This window comes from Tiliqua scincoides, chromosome 1 (genome assembly GCF_035046505.1).
Source record: "Tiliqua scincoides isolate rTilSci1 chromosome 1, rTilSci1.hap2, whole genome shotgun sequence".
Classification (NCBI taxonomy): Eukaryota; Metazoa; Chordata; class Lepidosauria; order Squamata; family Scincidae; genus Tiliqua; species Tiliqua scincoides.
In genome coordinates, this window is record NC_089821.1 from 254,542,448 (window position 1) to 254,555,085 (window position 12,638).

At 44.0% G+C, this 12,638-nt stretch overlaps 1 protein-coding gene across 1 annotated transcript in view; it reads left to right on the forward strand.

The window, feature by feature from the left end:
• Positions 1-12,638, forward strand: part of LOC136636570 (spermatogenesis-associated protein 7 homolog) — a 90,683-nt gene that overhangs the window by 57,606 nt on the left and 20,439 nt on the right. Inside the window, exons 5-9 of the mRNA XM_066611711.1 lie at positions 1,428-1,549; positions 5,233-5,705; positions 7,736-7,796; positions 8,760-8,806; positions 11,899-11,976. Coding sequence (XP_066467808.1) covers positions 1,428-1,549; positions 5,233-5,705; positions 7,736-7,796; positions 8,760-8,806; positions 11,899-11,976 — 781 coding nt within the window. The remainder of the gene's footprint in view (positions 1-1,427; positions 1,550-5,232; positions 5,706-7,735; positions 7,797-8,759; positions 8,807-11,898; positions 11,977-12,638) is intronic.

Below are 12,638 nucleotides of genomic sequence, written 5' to 3' on the forward strand. Positions count from 1 at the left end.
TCTCCTGATGTATGTGGGTGCCAAATGCTAATGTGCACCACTGATGACCATAGACCATAGCACAGAGACAAAATGCTAATGACAATAATGCTGAAAGCAAGAGTTTCGTTGCCGGAAAAAATGAGTGTCTCCCCATTTGTGGTTAAGGAAATGATTACTTCTGAAAACTACTTCTGTGTCCTGGCTTATTCAGTACAGCATTTCCCCTTAAAACTTTTAGCACTACAGAGCACTGCAAGTTATATTGCAAGGAATATAACAGGGGTGGCCAAACCGCAGCTTGCAAGCCACATGCGACTCTTTGACATATACAGAGGGACCTTGGTATCCACGGACTCCCAGACCCCTGTTCCCAGACCTGCCACAGATACCAAAACCTGCAGACAATGAAATCCACATGTTGTGATCCAATAGGGCCTCAGGACATGACCATAACGTTGTTCTGGTCACATTTGGAGCCTTTCTGAGGCCCGGAGAAGCCACGCATGGCCTCTACAGGCCTCAGAAAGGCCCCTGGAAGTGTTGGAAGGGCACTTCTGGTTTTCACCTAAAACCAGCTCTAAAACACCCCCACGGGGGCTTTCTGAAGCCTGTAGAGGCCACGCATGGCCCCTGTGGTCCTTGGTTGGCAACCTTCAGTCTCAAAAGACTATGGTATAAGCCTACAGCACCCGGTTTTCCAAGGCGGTCTCCCATCCAAGTACTAACCAGGCCTGACCCTGCTTAGCTTCTGAGATCAGACGAGATTGGGCATGTGCAGGGTAACAGTTGGTCCTTAGCTCCCAGATGCAACCGGAGAATACCTTTGGTCACATCTGGGAGCTCAGGTCCAGCCTTTCGTCACAGGTTCAGAACCTGTCCATTCTTCCTCTGGTTTTTTTAAAAATTATCTTCCCTAAATGTTTCCCCCTTCCCGTTCTCTGCTTCCATATTTCTTCTTCTCTCTTTTTGCTTTTTCCTTAACATTCTTAGGAAAAGGTGGTGTTGCCACTGCTGCAGGCCTTCTTAGGTCACAGTTGGGAGCATTGCTTCAGTGTTCCTTATAATCGCAATCCAAAAACAACCTGTAGTGCTCTGATTCACTGAACTGACAAGTCCAAGTGGAATAGTGACAAGGCTGGGCAGCTCACAGGTCAGCTTTCCATGTGGAGTGCAGGATGTTCCCATGAAAGGGCATTTGCCTTTCTTACGGATATTCCTTGAGCACAAAAACTTGTAGTGGATAAGTGGATAAGATGCCTGTTAAGTAAGATATTTTTTATCTACATCTATGGTCTTTACCTTTGTGAAAAAAAATTTTTTAGCTACCTGGGGACTTCTTCATTAACCTTCTCCTATCTACACCATTTTTTAAATTCTGCATTAAAGAGTCACATGAGTGCTTGCTCTTCCTATTGAATCCTAATGAAATTATTCCCTTTATACAGACAGGGACCAGCAGAAGAGAGAAAAACTTATCAAAGCAGTTGAACAATACAAGAAACAAATGGTCCGGAGCCTATCTGCACCCCCATCTTATTCCAGGAGCATTTCCACTGAGCATCATAAAGTAAGTGGTTCTGATAAGTTTCATACAGTGACTGCTCAATTCCACCCCCCACTGAAACACAGGATTTAGGGCCACCAGATCTATGCCAGCTGTTTTGCTGGCATAGATCTGTTAAGGCCAGGGAGGCAGGGCCAGGGTGGGCCTGGGATGAGGTTTCCGCATCACATGGACACTGCTGCTGCTGTGATCCTCCCCCAACCCATTCCTGGCCTGGTCTGATCTGCCTCTTATCTGTGTTGACAGAGAGGAGGCTGCAATGGCAAACCATGGGAAATTCTGGCAGAAGTCATGGTCCACCATGTATCTAGTAGATATAATTGGGCACTTAGGCTGCAATGCTATCAACACTTACCACGGAATAAGCCTCACTGTAATGGGACTTACTTCTGAATAGACATGCACAGGATTAGGCTCTTAATTATTTACCGTGTGTACTGCCCAAACCAGTGTTTCTCAGACTGTGGGTCAGGACCCACTAGTCAAGTTCAGGTGGGTTCCCATTCATTTCAATATTTTATTTTTAATATATTAGACCTGATGCTACCATGGTATGTGACTGCATTTGGGAAAATGTTGCAGAACTATACTTTAACAGGCTACTATGGATATGCTTTTAACAGTGATAGTAAATGGGACTTCCTCCTGGGTAAGTGTGGGTAGGATTACAGCCTAGTATTGTTAAAAATGTTCCTGCTTGATGAAACAATTGTATGAAAGCTGTATAAATGACCTGTTTCTGAATGTCTGATCTGTCTTGTAATAATAGGAATATTTTTCCAGAACTGTACACTTTTCACTCTGGTTTTCCTGCATTTCTGTGATGGAAAGCATTGCATTTGAGGAGACCCTGCTTTATTATTATATCATTTGGAAATGCCCTACAATCCACAAGCTCTTGTGCTATCCTTCCTTGGATACATGCTTATTTAACAGTCATTTTATTTTTCTCTGTAAACCACTTTGTGAACTTTTAATTGAAAAGTGATATATAAATACTACTACTACTACTACTACTACTAATACTAATACTAATACTAATAATAATAATAATAATAATAATAATAATAATAACAACAACAACAACAACAAACAACAACAACAGCTGCAATTCTTCCCTAGTCCCCTATCTCTGTTCCACCCTTTATTTTTGCTTTTATCAACAATTAATGATTGTTATATTAACCTTAAGTTAGGCATCAGGAGGTCAGTATTTAATTCAGCTTGTATTCCCCAATGCCACTGGCTTCACCCACTCTGCATCAAACTAATCTGCACATGCATCAACTCTGCATGCTCCTGTGCGTTGGAGTTGGTTGGCATAAATAGAGCTATGTTGACTTAAGTCGTGCTCAGAATCACCTTCTGCTCATACAGTAATCATCCCACCTACTCAGCTCATCCTGTTATCCTTGCCTGACTTGCACACTGAATGTTGGGACCTTCAGTAAAGCAGAATACCTGAGTATGTGGAATATGTCTTTCCTTTAGCAGTCAGAGGAGTCCCGCTCTGGGAGAAGGGGGCAAGAGGAATTTTTCCTTAGGATGTGACTAAGAGTCCATTTCTAACCAATGTTCCAGCACCAATACAGTCACAATGCAGCACTAAGTTAAGGGAACAAATATTCTCTTACCTTCAAGAGGCCTCTGTGACTGCCCGACCACCTCAGGTTGCAGTACATATACTCCATCAGGTATGGCTCCATCAGCAAGTTGGATAGGAAAGTTGGATAGGATTGGGCCCTGAATGTATAAACTGCTTACTGATTGTAATAGTCATGGGTTGATGGTGGAGAATGTAGTGCTATGGTATCCCCCCCCTCCAAACACACATGATACAAAAATTGGAAGAAAATAGGGCCATGCTTTATTAATATTAAATATCATAATGCCAACAAGATTGGGGACTGCAGCAGGTCGTGCACCAGTTACACACACACACACACACACACACACACACACACCCCAGGAAGTGTGGGCCACTAACTGGAAGGAGACAGCCTGTTGGAGTCCTCCATTTGGCAAACCGCCCTGGCTCTGAACCCAGGGGCACCTCATAAGAAGAGCCCTGCTGGATCAGGCCATAGGCCCATCTAGTCCAGCTTTCTGTATCTCACAGTGGCTCACCAGATGCCTCAGGGAGTACATCCTTAGGGACCTGCATACTGGTGCCTTCCCTTGCTTTTGGCATTCTGACGTAGCTTACTTCTAAAGTCAGGAGGTTGCACATACCCATCACAGCTTGTAACCTGTAATGGACTTTTTCTCCAGAAATTTCTCCAATCCCCTTTTAAAGGCATCCATGCCAGATTCTATCATCACACCCTGTGGCAAGGAGTTCCACAGGATAATTACATGCTAGGTAAAGGAATATTTTCTTTTGTCTGTCCTAACTCTGCCAACACTCAATTTTAGTGGATGACCCCTGGTTCTGATGTTGTATGAGAGGGAAAAGAACATCTTGCTATCCACTTGATCCATCCCCTGCATAATTTTATGTCTCAATCATGTCTCCCCTCAGGCACCTTTTTCTAGACCAGGGGTGCCCAAACTTTATGGCTGGAGAGCCACATCTTCTCTCTCACACTGTGTTAGGGGCTAGGAAAAAAAGAATTAATTTACTTTTAAAATTTAAATAAATTTACATAAATGAATATATTAGAGATGGAACTTATATGAATGAATGAAGGTCTCACAATAGCTCAAGGCCTATAAAAAGCCTTGCACAAAGCAAGGCCGGCTTTTCCTTCACTGCCACTGCTGCATCGCAGACATGAAACAGTGAGCAGTGTGGAGGGAGCCCTCAACCTGCAGCTCACACAAGAGGTCGAACAATCGCCCTCACACACGGAGCAGTTGCATCAGGCCAGCACAGGCTCCAGCAAGTCTCATGAGGGCCAGAGGCTCATTAGGCACTGAGAGCTCCTTGCGGGCTGGATTGGGAGTTCCCAAGGGCCAGAAGTGGGTCCCAGGCCAGGGTTTGGGCACCCCTGTTCTAGACTGAAGAGTCCCAAAAGCTGTAGCCTTTCCTCATAAGAGAGATGCCCCAGCCCAGAAATCATTTTGGTCACTTTCATTTGCACCTTTTCCATTTCTACTATATCCTTTTCAAGATGTGGCAACCTGAACTGGACTCAATATCCCAGGTGTGGCCTTACCATCTATTTGTATAATGGCATTATAATATTGGCCATTCTATTCTCAATAACTTTTCTAATGACCCCAAGCGTCCAATTAGCCTTCTTCACTGCCGCCACACATTGTGTCGACACTTTCATCGAGCTGTCCACCAGCAGCCCAAGATTCCTCTCCTGATCTGTCACAGACAACTCAGAACCCATTAGCCTATATGTGAAGTTTTGATTCTTTGCCCCAGTGTGCATTACTTTACATTTACTTTACACCTCATGGCTCCCCCAGCTTCATCATCACTAATCTCAGTGAAGAGAGGGTCAAGGAAGCTGTAAACCGCATACTGATGGGCAGAAGGTGGAGAATGTATATCTGCAGAAGTGTGAACAGTACCGAAATAGCACATATCCCTTTCTCAGGTACCTTCATGGGAATGTGTAATGCTTTGTGCATTTTTCTCCATATGAACTGAGTCTTTGAAGAGTTAGAAAATACAACCCCTTTTCCTGAAAAGAAAAAAAAAAGTGTTGTTCTAAATGTTTTTCCATCTGCAGAATTTACTGAACAGCCTGAATATGGCTTCAAGTGAAACGCCACCACTCTTGAAATGGAAACAGCAGTATCCTGTTAAACATTTCAAGAAGCCACTGTCAAGAATTCAGTCTCCTGTTCTACGTGCAGAGGCGACTATTCAAGATATTGTGCGATGGTCTTTATCCCAGGCTCACAAAAACAGCAGAAATGCTGTCCAACAACATGCTTTGCCACTCAATCAGCCTTCACTACCTTTTCTGAGCAACAGCAGGAAAAAGAGACTTCATCCCCCTCAGAAGAAAATATTTGGTGGAGATCTACTACAAACCCATGCACAGTGGTTTACAGAAACAAAGCAGCATTTTACCCCAAGAGTTTTAAAAACAACAAATAAATCATTCCTTTCAAACTACAGGTATTATAATCCTCCACAGAAAAAGAAGAACTTCTTGCCTGAGAAACAATCATACAAGGAACAAAGAAAAATTGACAGGTAAAAATGTTCAACAGTTTGTTTGAGCATTGCATTTATATCCTGCTTCTCTACCTTAACACAAGGTGGAGTGCTCAGGTGCTGTCTTTGAATTTTTTTAACTCAAAAGATCTTTGGCCAACAAGCATGAGGCTCAGCAGGAGGCAAACTGATAAATTTGCCTAGGGCAGTGATTCTGAAACGGTGGATTGGAATCCACTGGTGTGTTACGACCTGATTTTTGGTGGGTCCCATAGCAACTGAGCAGAGCCTCCAAAGAAAACACAATGATGGAAGGATCCGGTAACTAACTGCCTCTATCCCTGAGGATTTTCAAAAAGGAGAATTGCCATACAAAGAGCTCCTGTGGTTTGCAAGCATTTATAAATATAGATAAATGTTGGAGCATCTTTCTTCTGTTTGTTATGATGTGTAAATAAGTAAAAATATTTCTTTCTAGATTATTTTTAGATCTTGTAAGCCTAGGTGAGTCCTGACAGAGTGTCATTTTAAAAAGTGGGTCCCGGTGCTAAAAAGTTTTGGAACTACTGGCCTAGCTGGGAAACCTGCTTCTTTCTTTTATCATCTGCAGTGCCCGCAGGCTCACAGAGCAGTCTCCCTTGCGAGATGTAATGCATTTCCTTCAGCTCTGGTAGTGGGCAGGTTTAGTGGCATTCCCTACTCAGAAAGACTATGTATCTGTGACAGGAACTGTGTGAAGACATTACAGCATAAGTTTTTTTACTGCCCATTTCATGACATCCTTCGTAAGAACTATCTGGCTCCACTGCTGAATAAAATGCAGGGTTGGGAGGATTTGATTAAGTCATAGTCTCTTCTTTCCATATTGGAAACTGACTCTCTTGACAAGATTGCCAACTTTGTTTCTGGGGTACTGGCAGGATGGAATTCTGGGTCTTCTGCTACATTATGGTGAATGGGGGGAGGGGTAATGGATGATTATGATTGCTTTATTTTATTGTTCTCTGTTCTTTGTTGTTGTGTATCTCCTTTATCTATGCCAATAAAGGTCTAATGTATGTACTGGCCTAGGAGCATACATTCAGGTCTTGGCCATCATCTTTCCTGCTCATTGCCTGAGAGACAGTATGTAGCACATGTAGTGAATTGAGAGCCCAATCCTGGGCTTGGTGCGCACTGGCTCACTGGCTTACTGCCGGCATGCACTGTAGCAAACATGCCATAAGGCAGGTTTGCGGGCCCTATCACCGGGCGAGCACCAGAGGGCAGGAGGATAGAGGGCAGGGAGAGGGCAGGAATGTGGTGTTACAGAGAGGGGGAGGCGGGGAGAGGGAGGGGGGAGGCATGCCGGGGGGAGAGAGCAGGGAGGGAGGGAGGCAGGACTGGTGGAGCGATGATCCACCGGATCCAGAGTTCCCATGTTGGGCTTGCCGCCCTACGTGGAGGCTCTTGATTCACTACCGACCTTTTGGTTGGCAGTGAATCGAGTAGCCCCATTGCAGGGCTACTCTCTTTACCCAGGGGAAGGGAACCGCTGGCGGCTGCCCGAAGCATGCAGGATGCAGCAGCAGCCATTTTCGGCTCAGGATTGAGCTGCCCGGCTACAATCCTATGTAAGTCTTACCCTTGGGAGTAAGACCTACTGAAGACAATGTGACTTATTTCTGAGTAAGTATGCTTCAGCCAAGACTGTAATATATTGTTTATATTTATTTGGGTTATTTTTAATTACATTTCTCGATTTGTTTTAAAAAGATTGCAGCCCACTGGGATGAAATGAGCTGCTAGGGGGGCTTTTAAATTAAGTACAATAAGTTTTAAAGAAGAAATAAGTGGAAGAAGAAAACAGACTAATGAAGAAATGTTTGCTTATTAGTGGGGTGCACTTCTGGGACTTGTCACGATGAGGTCCTGCAGTTCAAAATTTGCCAGTACGCCATTGCAAGAGCTTAATTTGCATGCAGATGGCTCAGGCACGTCATCTAAGATTTAGTGAAGAAGCATCATGGAAATGATGTTAAGCCATTGCCAGTGCTACAGTATTCAAAATTTCCTTTTTCATCTCTCAGGTCTTTGGAAGATGAATGCCTAGGATCTTATGCAAATTACTTCCAGCGGCATCCAGTGAAGGTTGTTGTGCACTTTTTGGTTTGGGGATAAAATGATATGTGTAGTAATATTCATAAACATATAAGCAATTGTAGATCTGAGTATAATGTCATATTTCGCAAAAGCAACTGACAAGATGATAGAAGTGCATCAGGCACAGTTAAAAAGGTTTTTTTTTGTTTTTTTTTGTTTTGGTCTATTTTCAAACCAACAATGAATAATGTTGCTCGGTGTCGTTACCTCCAAGCAGTTATGAGAACTATTGAAACCTGTACAATTTGAGAAATCTAATATTTCAAGGTGGATGATGATAATGAGTCTTTGTGATTACAACAGACAGATCTAAAAGATTACAGCTCTCCTTTGAAACACAAGCAATGTTTTAAAATGTATAAAAATAATAGCTGAATTACCCAGCCCAGAGTCCTCTGTGCAAGAAAAGGTTGCAAGTGCACAAATTATTTTCAACGAATGTAGTTGGCAGTCGTGGGAGGCACATAGTACCATTTCACATTCCAAACTTTTTGTAACTTTCGAGAAATAACAAAACAAGGCACAACATATGAACTTAAACTATCTCCTTTTATTTTTTCATTACATGATGCTGGGGGGGGACAGTGACTGGAAAACAATGGCTGCAGTGGTGTAGCTAGAGGGGGTGCAAAGCACTAGGTTTTGCAGGGAGCCTCACCGTGGCCTCCCCCTCACCTTGGCCCTCCCAATCCCCTTTGAAGCCATTCTAGGCTGTGGGAGCAAAATGGAGGTGTTCACCCACCACCCACAATGCCTCTGGGGGGAGGGGCTGCTTGCATGCCACAGTGAGGCTCCCTGCAAAACTTAGTGTTTTGTACCCCCTCTAGCTACGCCACTGAATGGCTGGTCCATAGATATTATGAAAGTAGTCATGTGTGATACAAGGACTTCAAGCAAGACAAAATACGTAATAAGTGCTTACTTTCTTTTCTCCGCATTTATACATTTCAGAAATGCTCCCAGGACTCAGTTTCTTTACAATCATTGATTCGTGCAAAGTAAGTGAATTGTACATTATATCTTAACTTCATTTTAAAGTCACCAACAAAGCCTCTGTGTTCCTGTGCAGCAAATCCTGGAAATGTGGTATTTGTAAGGATTTTGTAAGGTATTTGTAAGGATTATACTCGTATATATTATATATTATACTCGTATATATTATACTTATATGGAGTATATATTATACTTATATGGAGAACTCGTGCAAGGAAAGCGCCCTACAGGTAGACCACAGCTGCGATACAAGGACATCTGCAAGAGGGATCTGAAGGCCTTAGGGATGGACCTCAACAAGTGGGAAACCCTGGCCTCTGAGCGGCCCGCTTGGAGGCAGGCTGTGCAGCATGGCCTTTCCCAGTTTGAAGAGACACTTTGCCAACAGTCTGAGGCTAAGAGGCAAAGAAGGAAGGCCCATAGCCAGGGAGACAGAGCAGGGACAGACTGCACTTGCTCCCGGTGTGGAAGGGATTGTCACTCCCGGATTGGCCTTTTCAGCCACACTAGACGCTGTGCCAGAACCACCTTTCAGAGCGCGATACCATAGTCTTTCGAGACTGAAGGTTGCCAATACAAAAGGATTATACTAGATATACCCCTAAGTATGCAATGAAGTGTTGTTTTTTTTTGCATTGCAGTGCACTTCAGGTTTTGCAGTGCTTACGTGCCCTGACAATGTCAGGTCTATGTTCTGGATAAGGCAGAAACACAGCCAACAAGGTGGTTCAGGAACAGGTGCAGATTGCTGGAGTCAGCAGGATCAGCAAACACCTGTGACTGCCTCACCCTGGGTGTGGCTTAGCCTATACTGATTGGCCACTCCAAATACTTAATGTTTGGTCTATTGAGCTTCCAGCGCAGCAATAGGAGTGTAGTAGGAGACTACTGAACTACTGCCAGTAACTTGGGAGGCTGGATGTGAGTATATACATGTTGTTACTGACCATGGAATGAACTTTGACTGTGTATCTTGGAAAACTGATTTGGATATGTTGTGTATGGACTGACTGCTCATCATGCTGACTAGGACTGTTTACTGATTACTCTACCTGTGATAACCCTTGCTCTGAAATATAACCACTGCATTCAAAGAACTCTGCTGGTGTATGCTGTTTTGTGTGCCTGCTCATCCAAGGTTCCATACAACTCTTTACCAGACAAAGGGTTGCAACTCTAACAGACAAAACTGCAGCAGGTGGTAGGGAGGCTTTAGCATTTTGTCCCCACCATGGTTTTCATCCTGATTGTGGACCCCTGGGTGCTATTTTTAGTCTTTAAAAATTTTTCATTGAAAATCAATGGAAGGGGTTTTTAAACTAAAAATAGCACCCTTGCAGGACATAATTAAGATAAAATCTGTGTTGGAGTAAAGTGAAATAAAGCTCCGTGCCCCCTCCTGCCATGTTTTTTTCTAATTTTTATAATCCCTACAGTTTTTAAAAAAACTTGCCCCTCCTTATAGGTTTTGTTGTGCCTCTAGGCACAAGTCTAGTTTGCCCCTAAGAAAGTCTGGAACAACTAGGGACAAGAAGCTAACACACAGCCCAATCCTGAGCTGCCCGGGGCACGAGGCTGCAATGGCACCCGAAAGGGCTGCCAGTGCGCTCCAGGCAGCCGCCAGTGGCTCCTTGGGAGAAGAGGACTTTTGTCACCTTTCCCTGGGTAAATTTACATAAGTTTACATAAATGAATACATTAGAGACAGAACTTATGTGAATGAATGAATGAATTTTACTGAGGTTATTTATAATACACATGAGAACTATAATTCAGGAATGTGGAACCACCTGAGAACTATGTACTGTTTGCCACACACCTCTTGCACAGTGAAAACATACAGACCAAGCCAGAAACACAAGGAGACAAAAGTTGTTCTGAGGCAGTTGTTGGGGGGTTAAAGTAATGCTCAGGGAAAATGCACATGGATACTGTAAAAGGCTTTGCTCTAACTCAGCCCGCAGCTTGCGTCTGGGGGTCGCGGCCGGCAGTTGTGGGCCAGGGCAGGCTCCAACCATCTCCAAAGGGCCAGAGGCTCATTGGAGACTGGGGGCTCTCTGCAGGCCAGATTGGGGGACCCCTAAGTCCACAAATGGCCCCTGGGTCGAGGTTTGCCCATCTGTGGTCTAGACCAGGGGTGTCCAAACATTTTGGTAGGAGGGCCACATCATCTCTCTGTGTCGGGGGCCGGGAAAAAATTAATTTACATTTAAAATTTGAATAAATTTACCTAAATGAATGTATTAGAGATGGAACTTATACAAATGAATGAAGGTCTTGCAATAGCTCATGGCCTATAAAAGGCCTTGCACAAAGCAAGGCTAGCCTTTCCTTTGCTACCACTGCTGCATCACAGGCGTGAAACATTAAGAAGTGGAGGGAGCCCTCATCCCACAGCTCAGGTGAGAGGTCGAACAGTTGTCCTCATGCTGAGAGCAGTTGCATTGGGCCAGCATGGGCTCCAGCAAGTCTCTGGAGGGCCAGAGGCTCATTGGAGACTGAGAGTTCCCAGAGGGCCAGATTGGATGCCCCCAAGGGCCGCAAGTGGCCCCCAGGTTGGGGTTTGGGCACCCCTGGTCTAGACAGACCTGTGATTGTGTTTATTGTAAGGCAGCTCCATACATTTAAGTTAGGCTGCAATCCTAACCACACTTGCATAAGAACATAAGAACAGCCCCACTGGATCAGGCCATAGGCCCATCTAGTCCAGCTTCCTGTATCTCACAGCGGCCCACCAAATGCCCCAGGGAGCACACCAGGTAACAAGAGACCTGCATTCTGGTGCCCTCCCTTACACCAGGTGCCCTCCCTTACTTCTTATTTCCTGAGAGTAAGCCCCATTGAACAAAATAGGACTTACTTCTGAGTAGACCTGGTGAGGATTGTGCCCTTAGCTACGCTTAAATTTCCTACTGAAATCAGAAGCCTTTTAAAGTGCTTAACTTTTTGTTAGATCATGCCCAAATGATTTTTTAATAGGATTAGTCTGCCTTTCACTCGAATTACTGCAAGTTGTTTAATGGGGGGAAAATAAGAATATAAGGACCCATCTTCCCTTGATTTATTTATATTGATGCTCTGCTTTGTGTCTACAAAGAGAAGAAGAGCTGAAGTACCTTCAGTTTCTCCAGGAAGTGACCAGTGACATTTTGATTAGAAGCTGTTATCACAAGGAGTGAGTAATTTTCCTCTAATTGAATTCCTTTATCTAAAGAAAGAAATAATATGTAGTTTTGCATTCAAAATGTGTCCTTCTGGGTTTATTGGTTTCTAGTCCATTTGTATCCCATCCTTCCTCCAAACTCAGAATGGAGTTTTAACTGCATGACAACCGTTGGAGGGAAGACCATGCTGTTGTCCAGTTTGCTCTCGCTGGCTCATTCACACATATAAATGCGATGAAGTAGGTAAGGGAGGCAGGAGGGTACATTGCCCCAGCTATCAGGCCTTAAGGGGGTGTCTTTGAAGTCTCCAAAAGGCACTTCTGGTTTTCGGCAAAAACCAGAAGTGCCTTTTGGAGGCCTCTAAAAGACTTTCTCTTGTATCATTCACTCGATACTTCATTCAACATGTGTTAAGCATGTAGGCGTGAACCAGGCCTTTGCTTCAAAGCACTTTACTGCAGGTGTCAGTGATAGGCAGATACAAGTTTACTTGCTGTGATGGATGGATATTGCTTGCATACCCGGACTGAAGAATGCCATATTACTCTTGAGGAGGTATGTTTTCACCAGGTCAGTTTTCCATATGTGTCTGGGAAGGGCAGCTTTCCCACCATTGTGTGTAGCATATGACAGGATTCTGGCAGTCTAGCAGGTTTAATCAGAAGTAATCCCC